This window comes from Mus pahari, chromosome 14 (genome assembly GCF_900095145.1).
Source record: "Mus pahari chromosome 14, PAHARI_EIJ_v1.1, whole genome shotgun sequence".
In the NCBI taxonomy this organism is placed as follows: domain Eukaryota; kingdom Metazoa; phylum Chordata; class Mammalia; order Rodentia; family Muridae; genus Mus; species Mus pahari.
Genome location: NC_034603.1, coordinates 12,294,697 through 12,319,912, shown reverse-complemented (window position 1 = coordinate 12,319,912; position 25,216 = coordinate 12,294,697). Strand labels below are relative to the sequence as shown.

At 45.2% G+C, this 25,216-nt stretch overlaps 1 protein-coding gene across 1 annotated transcript in view; it reads left to right on the top strand.

Annotated features, from left to right (window-relative positions):
* The window catches only part of Adra1b (adrenoceptor alpha 1B), a 126,007-nt gene extending 106,818 nt beyond the window's left edge, over positions 1–19,189 (top strand). The window contains exon 4 of the mRNA XM_021212922.1: positions 17,349–19,189. Within this exon, the coding sequence (XP_021068581.1) occupies positions 17,349–17,947 (599 nt within the window). The 3' untranslated portion in view covers positions 17,948–19,189. The remainder of the gene's footprint in view (positions 1–17,348) is intronic.
* Positions 19,190–25,216: the final 6,027 nt, after the last annotated feature.

The window sequence follows — 25,216 nt, the reverse complement described above, 5'->3', positions numbered from 1 at the left end:
GATCTCTTCTAGTATTTTAATGGGGTTTTTGAATACTTACAATCTTAAGTTGTCACAAGCTTACTTGTGTATAAGAAATGGATGAAGTACGGATCCAACTTCATTTCTTTCTAACTGTCCCAACATTGTTTACAAATAATCTATTTTTCCTGAAAGCATTGAAATGACACATAAAATTTCTTGGGTATTTGGTTCTTTACCTAAACTGTATAACTTTATGGATTTTTCTGCCTTTCCTTATTTCCTGCCCTCATATTTTATGGACAGCATTAATTAATATATTCAGGCAATGAGCTAACTCATCTCCAAAGTCATCTCACCATTTTTTTTCAAATTTCCTGGACATCTCATAATTATTCTTTTATATTTCATAATTATGCATATATTTCATTTGGGATCTTTTTTTAAAAAACCTACCTCACCCAAAAACTTGTTGGGATTTTAATAAGGTTGTTTTGCACTTCAGAGGAATCTGAAGAGAAATGGATCTATGGTGGATAGGGACTTCTGTTCAAAAGCAAGCTATGTCTCACCATTTATACATGTCTTCTTTTTATACCCCCTTATAAAGTTTTATAGCTGCCTCCCCATAAATCTCACCAATGCTCAATCTGTGAAAGTCTTCCACTGAGCAAAACACTATTTCCCATGAAGTCAAAGCATAGAACCTTCACGGAATTTGGAAGAGTCCCCCTCACATGCTATAGTGACACTCCACCCACCTACTCCCCACTTTGGGCTGTCAGCAGGAGGATCAATCACCTCTTGGACATTGGAATAGGCACACCAATTAATCAACAGTTAATCAATAGAAGTTGACTGAATGTCTGGCCCATGATAGCAATATGAAGCATAGACCCTATCTTGTAAAGAGTTTATAAGATGCCTAAAGAGATCGAAGATATCACCCGTAAACAATAGAGTCTTATGTTGGCCTGTGCACTATGGGCTCTGCTTCTGAGAAACTAAAATAATGTTGTCTGAAACAGTCAGGGAAGGTCTCAAGACAGAGATGAGAACTAAGCTGGGTTCAGTTAGGTAAGTAAGTGGATCTCATTAGGATAAGTAAAGAAGAGGAATAAAGACAGATGTGATGGAGCCTGACTGTGACTCTAGTCTTTCAAGAGGCTGAGGCAGGCAAACTGCCATGAGTTCAAGGACAACCTGAGCTATGTAGTAATAGCCAAGATATCCTGGAGCTATAGAATGAGATCATGTCTCGAAACAAACAGAGAGAGGGGGGAGGGAGAGGAGGAGGAGAAGGAGGAAGAGGAAGAGGAGAAGGAGGAAGAGGAAGAGAAGGAGGAGGAGGAGGAGGAGGAGGAGGAGGAAGAAGAAGAAGAAGAAGAAGAAGAAGAGGAAAAACTAGAGAGATTACTTAATGGTTAAGAGCAATTGCTACTCCAGAGGACCCAGGTCCAATTCCCAGTACCCTTACAGCATCTCACAGGGATCTCCAGCTCTGGGGCATATGATGCTTCTGGCCTTCAAGAGTCCTTGCACTCAAGTGTACTTATCCACATGCAGAAACATCAGATACACTTAACCTGAGGACTCTCTGCTCTGTGGGTAACCAAAGAGGAGACTCAGTGGGGCTGTGGGTCCCTGAAACCATAAGATGCTAAGTTATCTGCTTAACCAGTATTGGCAGCTGAAAGGAATCCTCAGACCTCTTGGCTTCTAGACACATGCACAGGTTTTAATGGCTAAACAGAAAATATGTAACGCATACAACATTAAGAAGACCCAAGTTTAAAAAAAAAAAGATTAAAACAAAAAAAGACATAAGTAAACAATATTGGCTTTCGCTTATCCCAGAAATGTGCTAAAGTAGAAAAATAATCATTGCGTATTATGGAAGCATGTCCAGTTTTGCGACCAGAGATGCTTGAAACTGAGTCTCGGTTCCATCAGTTAAATGCTGCTTGTGATACTACATGAGTCTCATACACCCAGGGCCCAATAAATTGAGACTACAGAGCCCATCCCTCCTGCCTGACTGCTGCCAGCTGCTGCCGGCACCACCCAGATCTTAGCAGTTTCCCTGTGCTAGTTTCTGCCTGTTTTCACACCCCAGAAGGAAGTTATAAGAAAGAAGTCCAAGTCAGGTCTGGAAAGGAGGGGCAGGAAAGGGGAGCCATCACAGGCCAGTGGACAGCAGGCGTTAGTAGAAGGAAAGTGGCCAGGGAATGTTGCAGAGGCTCAGCTCATTGCAGCCAAGTTCAATGGGTCTTAAATTCCTGCCCAAACAGTTTGAACTTTATCCTACTAACGACAGGAGCCATAAGAGAACTGAATACAAGGGAACCAATCCCATGCTTTTCCCTGAGAACTAAGAAACGCCAAGACAACAAATTTTAAAAATAAATGTGTGCGCTTGGGGCTATAGCCCAGTTGGCAGAGTGCTTGTCTGGTATGCATGAAAACACCAGTTCATCTCAATACACTTAAACAGGCGTGGTGTATCTACCTGTAATTCCAGGACTCAGAAGGTGAGAGTGGAGGAGTCAAAAGTTCAAGGACATCCTCAGCTACGGACTGAAGGCGGGGTGTTGACGTTGCTATTATTGTTTAAATAATGTTTTGTCTGTCATTTTCATACATTTATATGTGTATTGATCATATCTATCTACTACTTTCTCCTTCCAACTTCCTCTAGCCTCCCCGCCCCGCCCCAATCTTCTTCCCAGCTTCATGATCTACTTTCTTTAATCTTTGGTTTACAAACTAAGTTTAAAGCCAGCCTGGACTGCGTGAGACTATGTCTTAAAAATGAAATAAAATAGTTGCAAAGGAATGCCTCAGTCAGCGAAGTCCTCGCTACATACACAAGCATAAGAACCTTAGCTTGACTCTTGTCATGCGCACTAGAGTCAGGTGTGGTGGCATGCGCTTGCTGGGGACGAAAAGAGAGAAGGATCCCTGGAGCTCTCTGGCTGGGTGGGCAGTCTAGTCTAAAAGAAGGTTCCAGTGAGAGATCTCACGGTCATTAAACAGATGACTCCTATGAGTGGCACCTATAGTCTTCACAATTGAGTACATGTGTGTACTTGCACAAATAAAAAAGTACATCAGTGTGGCTTGGAATGATAGCTCTCACCTCGGAGTCCTGCTCAGAAGTAGCTCTGATACACTAGATCAAAGATTCTATGTTTTTTCCCCATTTGTGTGTGTGTGTTTTAGTATGTGGGAGAGTAAACGTGTGTGTATGTGAGCACACATGCAGGTATGTGTATGTGTGTGTATATGTGTGATTGTGTGTGTATATTTTTACATGTGAGAGTATGTGTATGTGTGTGTGTACAAGCACACATGCAGGCATGTGTATGTATGTGTATGTGTGCAATTGTGTGTTATGAGTGTATATATTTGTATATGTGAGAGAGTGTGTGTGTGTGTGTGTGTGTGTGTGTGCAAACACACATTCAGGCATGTGTGTGTGTGCAAACACACATTCAGGCATGTGTGTATGTGTACATATGTGTGTGTGCATGTGTACATGTGTGTGTGTTTGTATGTGCAAGGGTGTGTGTGCATGTGAGCATGGGCATGTATATGAGAATGCATGCGTGTGTGTACAAGAACATGTAGAGACACAGATTGGTGCTGGGAATTATTCTCCATCACTCTTCTATTTTACTTATTGAGGTGGTATAACTCAACCAAACCAACAGCTGACTCATGGCTAGTCTCACTGGCCAGTCGGCTCTAGGAATACCCTCTCTCCTTCTTCAAAGGCTGGAACCTCAGGCAGGTCACGATGCCTAGCCAGCACGTATGTGGATTCTAGGGACTAGAAAACCCATCCTCACAACTGTACAGTAAGCATTTCAACTACCAAGCCATGTCCTCAGACCAAGTATTATAATGCCTGTCTGTCTGTCTGTCTGTCTGTCTGTCTGTCTGTCTTTTATTCTTTTGGATTTTTTGGAACTTCTTGTTTTTTGTTCATTTTAATTTTAGCTTTGGGGTTTTTTGTTTTTCTTTTTCTTCTCTTTTTTTTTTTCTTCTCTCTCTTTTTATTTTCTTTTCTTTTTTTTGAGACAGTGTTTCCCTATGTAACCCTGGCCATCCTGGAACTTGCTCTGTAAACCAGAAACTCAGAGATCCACCTGCCTCTGCCTCTGAGGGCTGTGATTAAAGGTGCTGTACGACCACCACCCAGCCAGATGTCGCGTCTCTAACACAAGCCTGAGCATTGCTTATCCAGACGTTTCACTTCTTTGAATAGCTAAGGGCTAACATGCTTTTATTTTATTATGTTTATTCTCGACTACTGTCTGTGTAATGTATGTTAGCAAAATGCCTATCATAACTTGGCGGGCCCTGTGTTAGGCTCTGAGCAGGGGCAGAAGAGTCAAACCCAAACTTTCTTTTCTAGAAGTTCACATTCTAATTAGAGACGAAGGCGAGGGGTAGACCAGAGACCTGGAATGAAGGTAGAGAGTGACAGAGGACGCATCGTAGGGACAGAGGAGGCACCTGGGATGTTCTGGGTGGTAAGGAATTGTTGATGAAGGGGGACCCATCTAGTATTTAGGAACGTGAAGAGAAGCACTCATGAACGGAGTGCTGAGCCATCAGAAGGATTTCCACAGAGGGTGTCTGTAAACATGGTAGTCAATGATTACCTTAGAAACCGGTTACTGTAAACGGCTACCCTGCTTATTCCAGTTTGTTTTAAAACTTAACATGAGTCTGTCGGCCCCAAAGATATCATATTTGCTGGATGAGTTTATGATCTCAGCAAATAGGGATGGAAAAAACCTCAAAGGGGGTTTCCCAGTCCAGGGGGGCTTCCTTTTACAGAATCAGGGCTGAAAGAATTAGCAAGCGTTTTCTATTTTTCTAGCTTTTATTGGGCCAGACTCTTTCTGCTAGGGAGCCGCAGTTTGGCTGAAGGTGTAGTCACACTCTGCTAATAAGAGGATGGGGGGTGGCGGGGGGGGGGGGGGGGCTGGTGAGATGGCTCAGTGGTTAAGAGCACCCGACTGCTCTTCCGAAGGTGTGTGTGTGTGTGTGTAAAAGTGTGTGTGTGTGTGTGTGTGTCTGTGTGTCTATGTGTGTATGTGTGTGAGGGGGGGGGGGGGGGGGGGGGGAGAGCCTCACTCCATTTACAAGTTGGTCAAACTGGTTTCACCTCCCACTGGCTCCCCTGAGATCATGGGTTTGCCTGATGATAACTGTGAAATAAGTTAAATCTGAATTTATAATCCAAGAGCCCCTGAATGTCACAGCTTAGCGGGATGCTACAAACCAGAGCTCAGTATTGGTACTGTGCACATCAAATAAATGATGCCACTCCGATGATGACTCCTAGCCTTCTGCAAGCATGCTCACTTGTTCTGGCTTTCTTTGGGGTACGCACAGTGAGTGGTGTGGGAAGAATAAAAAAGACACCCCCCCCCTTATATCCCCATAGTGATGGTATTAGGTCAGCAGGGTATAAGCACACTGGGACTAACAGAGAAGGTTTCTGAGGCCAGCAGTGAAATATTTCCTTTCAATGTCTCTGTCCCTTACCTGCAAGGATCTCCTACAGGCTCCAAAGGTAAAGCATTATATTTGTGACACTATGGTGTCATCTTTAACACAAATCCAGCTTTGATAGTCAAGCTGTCATGGGAACTACACAAAATAGGATCATTTTTTAAACTAGCTAGTATGTGATTTAACATATCTTGTTTGGATTTTTTCTGAGTTTTGATTGGGTCCATAATTAGTTTATATGGGGGGGGCTGGAAAACACCAAAAATCACCAAAAGGAAAGTTCACCCACAATTCCCCTGCCTGAGGATAAGCAGTGTTGACAGGTGCTCATTATCCATTCTTCCTATCTTTATATCTGTCAACATATATATTCTGTTTTCCTGAGTGCTGTTCTACCAGTTCGGGACCTTTCTTTGAGGCTGCCTAGATTCAAAGATTCAACTTCTAAACTCTACTTCCCACTTGTTCTGGGACCTCTGGGAACTTACTTGTAGAATCAGGGCTTCTGTTTGTCAGAGTGGAATAACCATGGTCTCTAGACCAGAAATGCAGGCTGGGAATGTACATTACAATGAGAATAGGATCCTTTGCAGCTTGACATTGCATGGCCAAGTGGAGATGTCCTAAGAACAGGGATGATGAAATGAAGAATCATCCTAGTTTCTTATCCAGTTACCATGGTAAAATACACTGACAAAAGTAACACAATGGAAAAGGGGGGTTATTTAAGCTCACAGTTCTGGGCTACATATAGTCAGTCCATCACTGCAGAGAAGCCAAAGCAGCAGGAACAAGAAGCAGCCATTCACACCCACACCCACAGACAAGAGCAGGGAGAGAATGAACGTGCCCACACTTGCGTTCAGCCACTTTCTCCACTCTTACACAGTTCAGAAGCCTCTTCCAAGGGAATGATGACGCCCACAGTGGGCCTACCTCAACTCATGTAATCAAGACAATCCTGCACAGATTGTCCAGACGCCAATAGAGCAACCTTCTCTAGACAGTCCCTGGTTAAGGCTCGCTTCTGAATTGCATCAAGCTGACAATTAAAGCTAACCACCACACAGGCAAAAAGGGGCCATGCTTTTAACTCAGTGATTGGTACAAAGAAAGAATTTTGTTTAAAAGTAGCTGTGATTCTACAAGGATGCCCTGTGGGTGCAATGAGTGTTGTTGGCTCACAGCAAGTTGAGTGTTCAGTGTTTACTCTTCAGCGTTGTGGAATAGTGTGGAATAGACCCTTATAGGATGGCCTCCTTGGAACATGTCCAATCAACAAATGCTTCTCTCTGTACGGCCCTATTGGGCGTTAGCCTTTGATCCTTACACTTCACAAACTCCTTAAGTCACTCAAAGCCCCTAAGAGCCAATTGACGTAGGTGGGTTTACTATAACATCTGTTCCCCAACTTTATCCCTTCTTATCTAAGCCTCACCTCCTCCTCCTAGCACACAACAGAAGGTAGAGGGAAATAACAGAAATGCCTCACACACGTGGTAAGGTCTCACCCCACACACACACCTTGTTCCTTTCAGAGGGTTGTCTCATTAGATCTGCTTAAAAAGCGTGATCCTAAGGCTGCCGAGGACATCAGTATGGGCCATGGGGTCACTAACTCGCAGTGCTTCCCAGGGCTATCTCTACTGCTGGTCAAATCGAATCAGATGTATGCTTGCGTGGCCTGCGTGTTAGCTTCAAATTACAGCTATGAATGGCACAAGAATCTCTGAAGTAGATTTTCAGTCATTGATCAAATATTTATGAAGCATCTACTATGTACCAGGAACTGAGCTTCCCAAGGAGAAAGGGAGTCTCAGTTCACATCTTTCAATACTTTAGGTCCCTCAAAAAGGAAAGCTTCTCACTTTAAGGACAAAATGTCAACTCATCTCTACTTATACTAGTCTCTTCTTCCTGAAGAAGGGAGAGCAGGCCTGAGGCCTGCCAGTCTGGAGCAATCCGAAAGGTACTAAGAATGTTGTAATTTTTTTTTAACCATGGTTTTCCATGTATAGCAAATGATTCATATTTTCAACGAGTAATAAAAGCTGGGGAGATGGTTCAGTGGGTAAGAGTGCTCGCCGTGCAAGCATGACGGCCTGAGTTCAAATTCCCAGCAGCCATGTAAAACGTCATACCATGGTCCCACACACCTTTAACCTCACTCCTTGAAAGGAAGGCAGAGCCAAATTTCCTGGGGCTTACTGATCACCTGCCTAGTCCCGGGTTCACTGAGAAATGCTGTCTTGATAGAACAAAATATAAAGTGAGAAAGGACAGCACTTGCCCTCCACTGGCCTCCATGAGCGTCCAAATTATATTTTATATATATATATATATATATATATATATATATATATATATATCCCATATACAGAACAAACACAAAGGCATAGCTTATGAATTTATGTCTCATTAAAGTAACGATTCAACACATACAAATGTTTAATCAAAAGTATCTTTTGTGTGCATCTATAAGACTACATATTTTTAATTGTCCTACAGAGTAATAGGTTTCCTTGTGGAAATTTTATACAGTTTTTTTTTTTAAATTAATCTTCCTGTCTTCTTCTTGTACCTTATGGTTCAGGTACCAAAAGTGAATGGATTTAAAGAAAAGCATTGTGTTAGTGGTGGCTCAGGCTGACATTAATTAGTAAACCTAGTCTTGATGTAGGTCAGGAGTCTCGGCCTTTGGAGAGTTCCTGGTCCTTTTACAACCGCCATGACAGCTATAGTCTGTTTTCTGAGAAAAATACAGGAAGGTTTCATGCAGTTCCAGGAGCTTGGAGATCACATGGACCCAGCCTGGGACTTAAGTGTGAGAAAGCATTCTAGTGAGAACCTTTGCCTGTGGACTGTGACCACTGTCCCCTTCCTGGTGGCAGCCTCCTAGCAGAGCCAAAGCTGTGCGTCAATGCGCTCACAGCGTCCATGAGAGTTGAACTTAGGGAGAACTTTCAGTGCACAAAGCCCTCAGCAAACATAAAGTCACCTATCCCTGAAGAAAGCAACTCCCATGCTCCAGGTATCTGAGTGGCTCACTCTCGGGAGAGGGGGGTGGGGTGTCTTCTCTCATTCCATTCCTGAGAATGCAGATTTGCCCATCTAAGACCTCAGAAAAGAACCTCAAATCCTCAACTCCACTGCTCCACAAACGAGTTGGATCCAATCAACGAGAACAGGTCCTAGTGGCTACCTGCTCTTCACCAAGCTCAGTGGTCTTGAGTGAGTCGCTCTCCTTCACTTAGTAGGCATACTTGGGAGACTTGCCAAGGCCCAGCAATCTAAGGTGCAGAGCCTGAAGCACTGGAATTGCTTCGATCGCGGAAGCAGAGCCAGGCTCAGAGAACCAGGGAGTGTTCACGGTGAGTTAGTGACACTGTCATAGAAGCTTCTGCAGCCTGAGCCACAGCACAGAGCACCTGCCTTCCAGGAACCTGCTTTTCCTGTTGTGCTTATTCCTGTCTCCCGAGGAAGGATCTGCTTGGGTGCCCAGGGGAAAAGATCCACATGGCCCATCTTCTCTCCTGCCAAAGAGGCTTAGCACCTTCTCCAGTTAACTATGGGTTTCTGCATCCTACCAGGGCATGGGCTGGCCCAGCAAGTAGAGCCTTACTCCTCCTATGTGTTGGGGTGGAGGCAGGGAGCGGGACTTGGGGGTGAAAATCCCTAGGGAAGAAGTCAAAATATTCCTGGAATCTGTACCAGGGGCCAAGCAGTCCCGGACTCACAGTGCCCCCGTGTGGTGAGCCAAGGGAAGCCCATACCCAACCCTACCCCCAGCAAGGAGCAGTATGTGCCTTCTCGAGGATACTAAGTATTCAGCTAGAGTTACTAAATTCAAGAAAGGAAACTGAAGCCCCAGATGGGAAAATAATTAAATCAAAATTATATGTAATGATATCAAACATAGGTCCCAACAGTTTTTCCTCTTTATTTATTGTTTATTTGATTGATAGATTGATTGATTGATTGGTTGGTTGATTGATTGATGGATTTTTGGTGAAATTACAAGATGCATCAGTACAGGAATAATTACTATGTGGCAAATGACTATTACTTTGGAGTTGATTGTGGGGAAGAGACCTAGTTTACAGCATGCCCCTATGGACTTAACAAGTTGCGTCTAGTTTAATCCTAAACAACAAGTCACTTCTACTAACTCCATTTTACTGATGAGAACCTGAGGTTCCTAGGGACAGTATGAAAGTCGATATATCAGGAAGGATATTCAGGGTTCTACCCCTGAAACAATCACACAATCACACACACACACACACACACACACACACACACACACACACGACTCCCTGTCAGAAATTTCTGAGGATGCTGGATGTGGTGGCACACACCTGTAATCCCAGCCCTTGAGAGGTAAACGTAGATCCAGAGTTCAAGGTCACCCTCAGTTACATAATGGGCTTAGGCTACATGAGACTCTGTCTTTAAAAATTAACAAACAGCAGAAGAAATCACTGCAGGACACAACCATGCTGGCGAATGCCTGTACGTCTCCGCTGTGGAGACTAAGGATCGTGTATTTAAAGCCAGTCCGTGTGCTTCCCAGCTAGCTGGAGGACAGCCAGAGTCGAATAGCGAAGGCTCTGTCTTAGAAACAGTGCTTACTGGAGGGCAGGTGGTACCATGCAAGGGTCTGAAGGAAGAGACAGGAAAACAATACACAGTACAAAGGGGACAAGGAAGACCAGGAACCCAGAGTGGCACTGAACGGAGTATGTCACACCACACAGTCCAGCAGGACAGCTTGGGACAGCCCTTAAGAAGCCAGTGTGGCTAGCTGTCAGAGCTTACGGTACAGTGGACCCAGAGGATCATCACAGGGGCGTTTAGCCTACAGAAACAGATGTACGGCGAGCGAGTGCCTGAGGCTTTTTAATCGCTGCAGATTGGAACAGTTAAATATTGGAAACCAATCACCTGCTTGACTGGCATCAGGGGACGTGTTAAATAAGTTACTGTGCATCCAGATCGGAATGTGATGTGGCAGTAGAGGGGGTGAAGAAATGATATAGCCCCAGACGAGGAGAAGTGGCTGAGCCAAGCAATTTAGGGAAGGAGACATGGAGTAGGACCTCATTTAAGGAAAAAAGAAAATCACAGAAGAAAACCATAGCTGTTAACTCTGATCCTCCATACTTGACTGAAGAAAGATTTTTTTATTCTTTTATACATTTATTTTTGTAACCGGTCATTTTTACCTCAGCGTTATCATTTTTATAAGAAAATATATAAATCCGGAGGGAAAATAAAAATAATGTTTCCTGTCCAGAAGGGATTTACAATCTAGTTATTGAATGAGGCCTCAGCCAGCCCTGGGACACGGCTTGACAATGTTAACAAGCAACTAAGTGACCAAATGGGACCAGCCCGTAGGTGTTCAGCAGGGTGCAGAATAAAGAAACCACACTGACTTGGCTGGAGTAGATCAGAGTAGAGTTCCTGATGGAGGCTGAAGATTGGGCAGGCTGTGTTGTCCCTCTGTATCCTCCAGTCCTGCATCCAAGAGTGTAACCATCCCTGAATTAAAAGCATTAAGAGTAGAGCGGGGGGGGGGGGGGGGGGGGGGGGGGCTCAGCGGTTAAGAGCACTGACTGCTCTTACAGAGGTCCTGAGTTCAATTCCCAGCAACCATATGGTAGCTCACAACCATCTGTAATGGTGTCCGATGCCCTCTTCCGGTGTGTCTGAAGACAACTACAGTGCACTCATACATATAAAAATAAATAAATAAATATTTAAAAAAAAAAAAAGTAGAGCAGAAAAAAGGTTCAGTGGACAAAGGGGCTTGCCACCAGGCACGGTTACAGGAGGTCAGTACCCCACATAGAAGAAGGAGATAACTGACCCCCCCAAAATGCCCTTTGAACTGTATACCTACTCCTTGGCATGTGGCCCCCTAACACAAAAATAAACAAATGAACAAATTTACATAGATATTTGAGGGCAAAAACTGCAACTGTACCCGAGAGATGCAACCTGTTCCCCTTGCTGTTTCCTAAACACCGTGCAGTATAACAGCCATGTATGTGTCATTTATGTCATATTAGATTCTATGAGTTATTGATTTGTTATCAGTCACCTAAGAAAGATGCAAAATGCATGGGAGGCTACAAGTAGGTCACATGCAAATCTCTCGAACCGTTTTGTAGAAGCGCAAAGTCACAGATTTGTTTATTTACAACAGCTGGGATCCTCCTCCCGCTGATAGGAAGACCACGTGCGTTTCAGAAGGCCCAGCATTTGTCATAGGGTTAAAGTGTCAGCTCGCATATTAAGGGTTTTACATGGTTACTCTCGTTCCTCCTATTTTCTCATTTATTCCTTCCTTTTTATCACTTCTGTTTCATTTTTGGTGGTGGTGGTGGTGGTGGTGGTGGTGGTGGTGGTGGTGGTGGTGGTGGTGTTTTGAAACAGGGCTTCCTGTGGCCCAGGCTGACCTTGAAACTGAATATGTAGCTGTCAATGACCTTGAGCTCCTACTCCTCCTACTTCCACCTCCCGAGAGCTGGGATTCCCAATGTGTGCCACTACACCTTACCCCATGTACATACTTACTCTCACCTTACCCCATGTACATACTTACTCTCACGTACTCAAAAGAAGATTCTATGAAAAAGTTCCTGTCCCCATTTTATAGATGGGAGAGTAGCAGGCTTCATGAACACTTCTAAAGTCCAGCAGCCGATTCTGGACGCCAGACCAGGTCATTTGAATTCCGCCTTCTAGTCATCTCTCACACTGCCCAAATTGTCTTGAGAGGAAAGGATGCCTTATACTCACAGGAATGAATAGCACAGGACTCCAGATTTGCATGAGAAAAATCCATCCTCAGGTCTTCGCCTGGATTTACAAGGCCATGGCCATAGCAGGGTGCTTTGTAACAAAGTTTCAGCACAGAGCCTTGAACACAATACTCACAGTGCCAAAGAGTTATTGTGCTCTGTGTAGTCCTTAAAAAGAAGGGTCCATTTGTTGCTCAATTCACTGCCATCTTCAACAGGCTTGACACCAGGCAAGGTTACATGTTTATCCTCAGAAAATAGACTGTGTTGATCTCGATCCTTCCCATCTTTGGTCACATTGTGTCCATAGCCACCATAGTGGTCCCTATAGGTCCCCATGCAACAAGACATGCTGCCTGTCTTTGTTCTCCTCAGCACATACCTCCCAAGGGAGTACATAGGCCTCCAGTATCCATCACTCTCGCTCCTTTTCCTACTTAGTCAAGACCTGTTTCCTAGACCCCTCAGACTCAGTCTTGGAAAGATGCACATAGCCTACGACATAAATCTCATCCTGCCAGGACACTTCATGTTCATTTACTATAAGCTACAGTTCAGTAGGGGCCTTGTAGACAGTGTCTTAATCCAAAGCCCTATTTTTGGATTAAGTGATGGTGTAGTATTTGTCAGAATTAAAACATGAAGCAGCACCTTATTGGTCTTAACATACAGCTAGAATGTAGGCCACTCCACTTTTCCCCAGAGTTCAAAGACGACGCCGGTCAGCATTGACACACGGGTATGCATAGTATGCATAGTACTCTTTCCAGGTCTAAACTCCTGGATGGCTTAGTCCTGCTTCAGGAGCCTAGCTAATCCATAACAGCCAGAACTACTGGATTTGCTAAACTGAGAAGAATTAGAACTTCCCACAATAATAGGGTGAACCTCAAATTGTTACAGGATATTTGAACACTGAGATTGTGTTATTTACTAAAAAAAAAAAAAAAAAAAAAAAAAAAGCAAAACAAAACTGTTTCTAGTTTTGGTGTGACCCTGCCCTTCTTAGCACACACCTTTAATCTCAAACAATGAAGGCCAAGTTGTAGAAGGAAACACCCTTCTTTGAAGGTGATGTTTAACTGAGTGACAGACGAAGTGACTAGTCAGAGAAAGGTTTGACAGAATAGGGTCTGCCCAACTCTCATGAGAAGAGCGGGAAAAGACAGGCAACGAAGGAGGAAGCAGCGCAGAGGGAGAGAGGCAGGAGGCAGGTTTTACTGAGAGAGTTTTTCAGAGACAGGTTGAAGAGTGAAAAGGCTAGACACAGGTGAAGACAGGGTAAGCCAGAAGATGAGAACAGATGACTAGAGTGGGCTTGAGCCCTAACAGCAGTTCAGTCAGAGGCTGAGAGAGAAGTCCGACTGAACCAGTCAGCTTGGAGAGGAGTTGGAGCTGGAACAGCTGAGCTGAATCAGCCAGCCAGCGTTCAGAAAGAACTAGTGGGGGGGATTTATTCAGCAGCAAATCTCGGAGGCTGAAAACATTCTAGGCTAGATAAGATTGTATCGAGGCTAGAAGCTTCCAGGACAAGTCCTACATTAACAGACCAAGGCAATAAGCCTTGGAAAGAACAATAACTACAGGAGAATAAGAGTTTTACATCAAATGACCAAGAAGGTGAAGTGTCCCCAGAAGGAATTCGAGCACAACCCAAGCTTAAAGATGGGATTTTGGGAGGTTTGGGGTTTTTGTTTTTGTTTTTTACTGCATTTTGTTTGTTTGTTTGATTGTTTGTTTGGTAGTGGGGTACAGCATGCTAGTGGAGGCCAGAGAACAACTCTCATAAGTTGGTCATCTCCTTCACCCTTTTGAACCTTGAAGAAGAAACTCAGACTTGGCAACAAACAGCCTTACCCACTGAGCCATCTCACCAGTCCTAGGACAGGGATTCTAGAAGCATCCACACCACCTCTCTCCATTCAACAAGTTAGATATAACGATTATTAGATTATCCAGAGGTCAGACCCAGAGTTGGCAGGGCACAGAAGATGGAACATGAAAGACCATATGCCACAGGTTGGGTAGTGGGGTTAGAGCACACACTTAAAGTACAAAATGGTCTGTAAACTACAGTCACATTGTTTTAAATGTGTAAATAAATAAATTCGATAGAAAATCCTGAAAATGGATAGCAAAGAGGATTGCTTGTTTGAATCCAGCCTGACTATGGACCTGTCTCAAAAATAATTTGGTTTAAGTGTGATTTTTCTGCATTATATACCGTGTATTTAGATAAAGTGTAGGTTCAATGCCTGCTAAATTTCAGGCATGCTGTATGGCCAGGGACAGCCCACTTACCTGATCCAGGTCTCAGTTACCTATATTTAAATTAGAAATTGATTTTAATTTGATACTACCATAAAATGATTTAGGGTCTCCAATTCAGAGGGTAAGTTAATCATGGGCAGAGATCGCAACATCTCATTGTCATTGGGTCGTGCCACGCTCTCTCTTATTTTACTGATTTATTTCCTTCTAGTCCCATCTCCTACTCCATGTCCATCTGCCTTCACCCCTAGGCAAACATTAAGTGTCTCATATCGTTTTGTGATGTGTTTTTTAGTTTGAAAATGTTTCTGCAAAACACATATGGTTGTTTGTCGAATTACTTAAATGAAATCATTCATAAATCTCGCTCTGTTTTGCATGTTTTAGCATGGGAAAGAAATGGTGTATCTAGACTCTTTCCATTCTGCCGTAAGGTTTGTTTTCCTGGGACATAAGTGCTACCCGTTATCCAGATTTACATATGCCTTCTCTCTCCCCTTCCCCCGGCTTTCTCCTCTTCTCTGTGACCACAAGCAACGCTATCAAAAAGCATCCTCCTGTAGGCCACCTTATGGTTGGTCCTGTGTGAAAGTCTTTGAGTAAGGTTTGGCCTGGAACAAAATGGCCCAGCTCAACTGTGTGCACACACATGTAATTAAACCAAGTAGTGGCGCTATCTAATGTCTAGGCCTAAATGTCTAGACTGCCTATGCCCTTAGCAGCCAAAGCCAGGGCCTCCTTATGTCCCCACAGCCTTATTCAGCAGCCTTCTAATGTTTTCCATCATCTTAAAGGCCATGGTTTGTTTCTTTATGGCTTCTACTTCAATGTATTTGACTGCCTGACACTTTGAGCATCTTGCCTCCATGTGAATTACCTGTTTTTTTTATCCACTTTTTCTTCTCTGAGTATCCTGCTCCTGGGCATTCCGTGTTCTTCTTGATTTCTCATTCTTATCTGAGCTTTGAGATGGGGAGGTGCTTTGCTGCTCTGACTGGGAGCATCCAGATGGTCACCTGGCTGACAGGGAGATCTTGGTTGATTTTGGTGGGGAAGGGGTTGTTTCTTCGCTTGAGTTTAGACAGACTCTCATTTTGTACCTGACTCTACTCTGAAACTCAACCTGGCCTAGAAATACGTATTCCAGGATGACCCAGATTTCTAGCAATCCTCCTGCCTCAGCCCCCTGAGCACTGGGATTAACGGCATGAGCCACCATATAAATATTTTAATTTAACTTAATGTTTTTTAATTTAATTGTGGTGTTGCAGACATGGAGGTCAGAGGCCAAACTAGGATCTGTTGTCTCCTTCCTCCATGTTGGTTCCAAGACTCAAACTCAGGTTGCTTGGCTTAGTGACTTGAACACAAGGCCTCGCTCGCTCGTACCCAAGGACTCTACTACTAAGATACATGTTCACCTCTTTTTTTTTTTCTTGCTAGAGTGTTTCTTATATTCTAAATCACCTTTTAGCTGTTTGAGAGAATATAAATAGCTTCTCCTATCCTTGCCTTGTGGGTCACCCTTTAGAAGAACTAAGTCATTTTTCTTCATTCCAAGATTTTCTTCAAGTCTTTCAAGTTGCTTTCTTCTATTGTTCAAGGCCCGTTGTGCATTTTTTGGCCTTTAACGTGGCTCCTATTTGCCGTGTTAAAGGAGCAGATCGGTGCCTATTTCCCAAGCTTTTGAGAAAGATTAGATACTATAGATAAAGCACCCCACACAGGCAGCCTGGACCAAAGAGGTGTGCTACAACGGATGACTGTTAAGATTTCACGGGTTAGCGGAGCAGTGGTGGCGCACGCCTTTAATCCCAGCCCCTGGGAGGCAGAGGCAGGCGGATTTCTGAGTTCGAGGCCAGCCTGGTCTACAGAGAGAGTTCCAGGACAGCCAGGGCTATACAGAGAAACCCTGTCTTGGGGAAAAAAAAAATCTCATGGATTGACAGAGTGAGGACTGACCTATGAAACCTAACAGTCAAGACTGTGGCAGCAATTTACCTAAATCAGGAGAGATTTCATAAACAGAGGGAAGTTACTGAGTTAGAATTCATTTATTTCCCTTTCTTTCCTTTATTGTTATTTATTTATTTACTTACTTATTTGTTGTTTGTTTGTTTGTTTTTGTTTGGGGGGTTGTTTGTTTGTTTGCTGTTTTTTGGTTTTTTGGTTTAGTCCTGTCTGTCCTGGAACTCATTCTGTAGACCACGCTGGCCTCGAACTCAGAAATCCGCCTGCCTCTGCCTCCCAAGTGCTGGGATTAAAGGCGTGGGCCACCACGCCCGGCACTTATTTGTAAGTCTGTAACTCACTATGGAACCAGGCTGGCCTTGAACTCACAGAGATCCACATACCTCTGCCTCCCAAATGCTGGGATCAAAAGTGAACATACCTGGCTCGTGTGTGTGTGTGTGTGTGTGTGTGTGTGTGTGTGTGTGTGTGTGTTCACAGAGGCCGGAAGAGGGTGTCAGCTCCGTTAGAGCTGGAGATAGAGACAATTAGGAATTTCTCCATGGGAGTGCTGAGATCCAAACTCTGGTCTTTGTGATAGAGCCTCAAGGCCTCTTAAGCAATGAACATCTGTCCCGGCCCTAGAGTAATTCGTTCATTTCAAAATGAGAAAGGCTAGCCATCCAGGATAAAAAAAAAAAAAAAAAAAAAATCACCTGGAACGAGGCCTAAGGGTGGCAAAACTACTATTGAGCACAGAGTAGGAGAGCCACTTAGTTAGCGTGTACTAACCAACTGCTGTCTGTCTTTCTGTCTGCACCCCTTCAGGCTCCCTGTTCTCCACCCTAAAGCCCCCTGACGCCGTGTTCAAGGTGGTGTTCTGGCTGGGCTACTTCAACAGCTGCCTCAACCCCATCATCTACCCGTGCTCCAGCAAGGAGTTCAAGCGCGCCTTCATGCGTATCCTGGGGTGCCAGTGCCGCGGTGGCCGCCGCCGCCGCCGCCGTCGCCGTCTAGGAGGCTGCGCTTACACCTACCGGCCGTGGACCCGTGGCGGCTCGCTGGAGAGGTCGCAGTCGCGGAAGGACTCTCTGGATGACAGCGGCAGCTGCATGAGCGGCAGCCAGCGGACCCTGCCCTCGGCGTCTCCCAGCCCGGGCTACCTGGGTCGTGGAACGCAGCCACCCGTAGAGTTGTGCGCCTTCCCCGAGTGGAAACCCGGGGCGCTGCTCAGCCTGCCAGAGCCTCCTGGCCGCCGAGGCCGCCTCGACTCCGGGCCACTCTTCACTTTCAAGCTCCTGGGCGAGCCTGAGAGCCCGGGGACCGAAGGCGACGCCAGCAATGGGGGCTGCGACACCACGGCTGACCTGGCCAACGGGCAGCCGGGCTTCAAGAGCAACATGCCCCTGGCGCCCGGGCACTTTTAGGGTCCCTCTCCATCCCCCCCAACACACACACATCAGGGGGGAAGAACACCATCATGGGAGGCGGGAGGGCGTGTGGGGGGAGTGTCAGTCCTGCGTAGGCACAGGGTCTCAAGGGGACAAGGGGGGAGGGGGGCGGGGAGAGGGGCAGCTGCTTTTCTGGCAGAGGCATGGGTGCCAGGTACAGCGAAGAGCTGGGCTGAGCATGCTGAGAGCCTGGGGGCCCCCCACCGACGCTGGCCGGGACTTAAGTCTCTCTCTCTCTTCTCTCTCTGTATATACATAAAATGAATTCCTCTATACGTATTTATCTGTGGGTACACGTGCGTGTGTCTATTTGGTGTATATGTGGGCTGCGTGGGTGCGTGTGTGAGCCTGCCTGCACGCGTGTGCTGGGGCAGAGCGGGTGTGCCCCCTGGTGATGTCTAGATGTGTTGTTTGTTTCTTGACTTTGTACCTCTCAAGCCCCTCCCTGCTCTCCAGTCAATGCTGGCACTTTGATAGGGTCGGAAAACAAGTCAAATATTAAAGATCATTTTTCCTGTGTGCCTTTGAGTGATTTGTGAAGGAGAGCCTTGCGTTTCCTCTTCCTTCAGGTCTGATCAAATCCTAGGACTCTTCTTTTGGGGCAGACCAGGAGGGGTTAGACTATTATTATTAGTGACATTGTTATGATTATCATATTTATGATTATAATTTTATTTATTATTTTATGTATTTAAAGAGGTATTCAGGTGCCACAACAGATGTGGAAACCAGAGGACTCCTTGCAGGAGTCAATACCACAAAAACTATGGACAAGGTCATTCCAAAAAGTACACACAAACACACACACACACACACACACACACACACACACATCATTTGCAGACAATTAGGGTCCCTTATCTAGAATCTCCTGAATTAATCACAACTTCCAAGGTACACAAGTATCCTATACTGAACCAGAATGATCTCATTCAAGTCCTGGTTTTTATAGATGGGTGACTGAGGTTAAGATTTTGGGAAAGGCCAGCAAGACACTGAGCAGGTAAAGGTGTTCACTGCCAAGCCTGACCCAAGTTCGATCTCTGGAACACACAAGGTAAAGCAGAGGCTGGACTCTGGCACCTTATCCTCTGACCTCCTCCCATGTATTATGCCACTGGGCTTATGTACACACACACAAGCACACACACAATGTAATAGCAATGATTTTTTTTTAAAGAACTTGACAAAGTGTCATTAAAGTTACACTTCCTTTGCTTGTGTCTCCAGGACTGTGTGTTTCTGTGCTGCAACTGATAACATTTTCCCAAATGCCTCTTCTTGTTCCTGCATAGAATAGGGGACTTAATGGGGGTGGCAGGAGCTGCTTAGACATTATTCCCAGGGAAGAAGAAATAACATGGATCCTCCAATAACACTTCATTGGCAATGCAAACCTTGTTTCAAATTATTCTTCTACAGGATCCTGATACAAGAGAGCAAGAGAACATAGAGAGGACAGAGGCTGGCTGTCTCGCTTCTTCCTCCCTTCCATTGCTTCCCCAGGCCTGTCTCGGTCACCCTGGGGCTTCACAGATCTGGTAGAGCAAAAGCAATTTGGAGCAGCAGGGTCTGGGGTCAAGCCCTAGCTCTGCATGGCCTCAGGCCCTTCATCTTGCTGCCTCTGAACTCAGTTTCTCACCTTACAAACAGACATGATCCTGCAGCCCACCAAGAAGTAGCAAGGTTTGCTGAGGTTGTACCTAGTGTAAACACTGGCATGCGAATGTCTGGATAGATTCAACTTATAATTCTGATCTTGGAAATCTGAAACCACAGGCACCAAAGGCATTTCCTGTGCTGCTTGGATGTAGTCAGTTCATCAGTTTCTGGTATCTGGAGGTCACCCAGGGCTGGGGGGGTTGGGAGGAGCTGTTGAGGAGTGGTGGCAGCTGCCTGCCTCCCTCCAGAGTGAGCATTGGTCAAGTAGTAGCTAGCACCCTGCCCCCCCCCCAGAGAGTCCTGGGCTCCAGATCAGCCTCAAGCCCAAGCCAGCATGATGTTGACCCCTCCATGTCCCTCACTGTGTCCAGGCCCAGGGAGGGCAGGGATTACCAGACGCTCTGGAGCTAGGCAAGTCTGTCTAATGTGAACTCCAGCCTAGCACAGAGCAGGGTCACACTACACTCTCCAGCCATCCATGCTGATGGGTCATCTGTCAGTGCCCAGACATGCTGCAGAGTAAATCTGTCAATCCTAGTAAAGAAGCAAGTGACTCGACAAGCCGGATGGACCGCCTCCCTCCAGACCCAGGATCAAATCCCACTTCTGCCACTCAGCAGCTCGTCACGTTCAGCAGCTTACATCACACAAGTCTGACCTCAAATTGCTTTCACTGTGAAAAGCGGACAAGAAATAATAGTGTGTGCTTTTAACACTGAGAAGATAAAAGGAGATGATGGGGGTTGAGTGCTGGCAGAATGTAGAAGACCGCCATGTCAGACACTGATGAACAGTCAGTATGTAGCAGCTGCGGGTGGAGGTGCTCATTATTCAGTTGTCTACATGGATATATGAAGTTTAGAAAATCTGAATATATAGATCAAATGAGCTTCAAGTAGTTCATAGATTTCAGAGCCGTGGGCCGCAGTATCCACTTCTTTCCAGGGATTCTGTTGATTTGCTTATTTCTTGAGATAAGTCTTGTTCTATGTCCAGGAGCATCCTCCTGCCTCAACCTCCCAAGTGTTCACCATATAGGTAATGTACCACCATGCTTCATCTTTAAAAAGAAAGGCACACAGAGTTCATCACAGAGTTACAGAATGGTGTGGGTCAGAACTGGTGCCCTTTTTCTGCAACCTCAAGGAGGTTTGAGACTAGCTTGAGGCCAGCCTGGGCTACACAGTTGCAGACCAGCCTGAGCTGAGAGTGTGGTCCTGTTCTAAGACAAATCAAAAAGAATATGGTTTCCCAAAGCCCAGAGAAAGATTACTAAAGAGATCAGGCCAAAACAAAAATAAGATTCTAAAAGAGTAATAGAAGCTGGATAAGTATAGCCCACCTGTAATCCCTCTAAACATTTGGGAGGTGAGGCAGGAGTGCTGGTCAGGAGTTCAAGGCCAGCCTCTGCAGCCCTGGGCTACATAAGACCCTTTTTTCAAGATAATCTATTTTTTTTAAGTTAATAAAGCACTGCAGGTGGGCTAAAGAGGTGTCTCAGTGGGTAAAGCGCTTTCTACACACACCCATATAAGAAGCAGGGCAACAGACTCAGTCCACATCTCAATCCCTATACCTGAGACTTGGAGAACCTCAAGGAAGAGAGAGGATGTGGAGCGACTGTAAAAGCCAAGGGACCAGGATGCCTGAGTGCTATGTAGTGTCTTCTACACCAGACAGGGATGCTGTACCCATGAACTCTCAATAGTGTGGTTACCTGAATAAGACCTGCGTCATGACAACACTAGCCCACATGCCGACTCAAGGGAGAGTTCACAAGGCCCCACCCCTAGATCAAGAGCTGCAGTCAATCCATGGCTGCTGAGAGGGTGGCAATCCATCTTCTCTAGGGATGAACCCCCTGGTAGATTGATTATCTAAGCCTAAGAGCTCAGCCCTAAGCCACATGCAAGAGCAACACTAAATGGGAGAGAGAGAGAAAGAGGGGGTGGACAGACAGACAGATGGACAGACAGACAGTAACAATAATTATAGAAGAGGTCATGAATTTGAAGCCTGAATGGGGAGAGAAGAACACTGGAGAAGTTAGGCAGATGGAGAGAGATGGGTGGAAATGACATAAATAACATGCAGAATTTGAAGCCAGGCGCACTGGTGCTCATCTGTAGCCCCCGCACTGGGGCGATGGAGACAGGAAGATCCTGGGGCTCACTGGCCAGTCAGTCCAGCCAAAACAGCAAGCTGTGGCTTCATTTTGAGGCCCTGTCTCAAAAAAACAAAGTAGGGAGTAATTGCGGAAGATGTCTATGCTGACCTTGGCCGCCACATGAACACATATCGGGTGAGCATGGCTGCTCACATATGTGCATACATGAACACACACACACACACACACACACACACGCACACGCGCACACACACACACACACACACACACATACACACACACACATACACACATGCATACAAATTGCAGGTGGTGCCAAGAGTATTGTTGGAAAAAGAAGGCGTATGGTGTCTCAGACAGTACATCCTGTGGCTGATGAGCTGGAGACGGAGGCAAAGAACAGTTGCAGATCAAAGTTGCCATGTACACTTACTATGTAATTGAAATGGGCCTCAAATCCACAGCAATCCCTCTGCCTCAGCCTCTCACATGCTGGGATTACAGGCATGTACTCCCATGTCCTCCAGGCACCCATTTCCAATATTTCCAGGATCGGCAGCTTCTTTAATTATCTGGTGACATATCTGGGCTTAGCGGTACAGCCCTGTGATCCTAGCACTTGGGATCTGTAGGCAGAAAAATCAGGCGTTCAAAACCAGCCTGAGCTACATGGGCTCTTATCTCAAAAGATGGGCCAGCAGGTACGTGTTGTTTCCCTACAAGCTTGCACACAAGAATTTAGTCTCCCAAGTCCATGGTGGGAGGAGAAAATCATCTCCCAAATGTCTGTCTTCTGGTTTAACACATGTGCCTTCATGCACACACACACACACACACACACACACACACACACACACACACGGTAAATAATAAATAGCAAATAAAAATTATTTTAAAAAATAATCTGATGGAGCTGAAGGGATGTTTCAGTAGTTAAGAGCGCTTGTGGCTCTTTCAAAGGACCTGGTTCAGTTCCCTAAATCTACACCCATTGCTCTCAAACATCCCAAACTCCAGCCTATAAGATACAGTACTCTCTTCTGATTTCCAAGAGCACCAGGCATTTATGTGATGCACATACATACATGATACACGTGCATACACGTGAGCAAAACATTCACACACATAAAATCAATAAATCTAAAAAAGGTTTAAAGTCCCATGACAGTTAATGAAAAATAAGCCTAGTTTCATGTATTATCGGTGCCTTAAATCTTTTGATGAACATGTTAAAAATCAGCTTATAGATTTCTCAACAAATGTAATTCCATCAAAACACAGAAGAATTTAAGTCCACAGAGGCGGGCAATAAAAATGATGGATCTGATGTTTTTCAAATTTCAGATTTGAAAATACATCTCAGAAGAAGACCAAGGTCCGTGCTCAGGGAAATCGGTCTGACTGGAACATACTGAGTCAGCAATTGCCACATCAAGTGTGTAACAGGGGCTGGTGCTCCACTACCATTCTCAGTGGGTTAAACTTCAGCATCAAGTGCCGTCTTCCATCAGATATGGGGATGGTGCAGCACTGTGGGCTCTGAGAGAGGAGTTGCCTCATTGCTGGGGGGGGGGGGNGGGTTTAGGAAGAATTTGCACCTTTATACAGTGTGGTGGCTATGAAAACTAAGACATGATCAGAAGATTGGCCACACACACACACACACACACCCCTCTGGCATCCCAAGACGATCAGACCATAAGGGTTCTGACATAGTAGATGGTCTAATCCTTTGATGGACTCTACTCTTACTATAGGGCACTATTAAGAGGACGTGAGAATTAAGAGGTAGGACCTAGATCATCACTGGGACATGTGAGGAGGGACTGTGTCTTGACTCAGATTCATCCTGGCTTTCCTTTTCTCTACTTTCCGTCTATCAGGGAGCTCATAGCAGCCTCGATGTACCTACACCACAATCGTTTCTGACGGAGTACATGAGACCATGCTGCCGTGAACTAACCCCTCTGAAACCATAAACCAAGAGAAATCCCCCTCCACTAAGTTGTTTCTACCAAGCATCTGGTCACAGTGGAGAGAGAAAGGTGACTAAAAGATGCCTCAGGCGATACTGGCACTGTCTTCGAAGCTTTTAAAAGTCACTAATCTAGACCTTTGTGGTTGGACACCCTTCCCCGGTCTCAGTGGTGTCTGCTGTGGTTAGTCAGCTGGTTTTGGTTTTGGTTTCTGTTGAGGTTTGATGTCCCTGAGCCCCGAATGCTTCACAGATAAAACTAGAGTAACATATAATCGTCTATACCCCAATGATGTGAAGGATCAATGAGCCAATGCAGGAAATAGAGAAATATGAGACATTTAAGAAATATACAGCTAATATTATTAAAGTGGATCAGAACTCTCGACAGTAACAAAATGGGAATGGGGTGTTGAGGTAGGGTCTCAAGTAACTCAGGCTGGCTTGGTACTCACTGTGTAATGGAAGATGACCTTGGCTTCCTGACTTTTCTGCCTCCACCTTCCCAAGATTGCAGGTTAATGCCACCCCGTCTGGTTTATTCTGGGCTGAGGAAGAACCCAGGACTTCGTACATGCTTGCAACCTCTCTACCAACTTAGCCAGTCCTGGACCTGTTTTGCTTTTCTTCTTTATTTGTGAGTTTTGTACATTCATTCATTCATTCATTCATTCATTTAATATAGGAGAACAGCCCTCATGCCACCATGAGTATATGGGGGTCAGAGGACAGTCTGTAGGAGTTGGCTCTCTTCTTCTACCATGTAGGTCACAGAGATGGAATTTAGTCATCAAGCAGGGCGGCTGAGCCACCTTGCAAAAAGGTCTGGTACTTACTACATAGCCAGGTTAGCCTCCTGCTTCAGCCTCCCAAATGCTGGGATTACAGGATCACATCTGACCATTTGTAGCAGAAAAATCAACTTTGGAAGGAGTTGTGAACTCAGAACCTGGCTCTCTTATATCTGAACTACCAAAAGGCCCTAGTTCTCAGACTCCGAGTTTCCAGTATGGTGGTACAGACCTTGCCTTGACGGCCCCCGGGAGATGGGAGAATCAGAGGTCCAAGGGCAACGTGGGTTTCTGGTCAGTTCCGGGCCAGTTGAGCTACATAGCAAGACCCTGCCTCAAGCAAAACAATAAAACAAACAAAAACGGGGAAATGGAGCTAGAGAGATGGCGCAGCAATTAAGAGCACTGATTGCTCTTCCAGAGGTCATGAGTTCAATTCCCAGCAACCACATGGTGGCTCAGTCATCTATAGTGAGATCAGGTGCCCTCTTCTGGTGTGTCTGTAGATGGCTACAGTATACATACACATAAAATAAATAATTCCTTAAAAAAAAAATGGGGAGGATGGAAGGATTATTCAGAATGCTTACTTAAAATACAGACTTATGAGTTCGAGGCCAGCCTGGTCTACAGAGTTCCAGGACAGCCAGGACTACACAGAGAAACCCTGTCTCAAAAAAAAAAAAAAA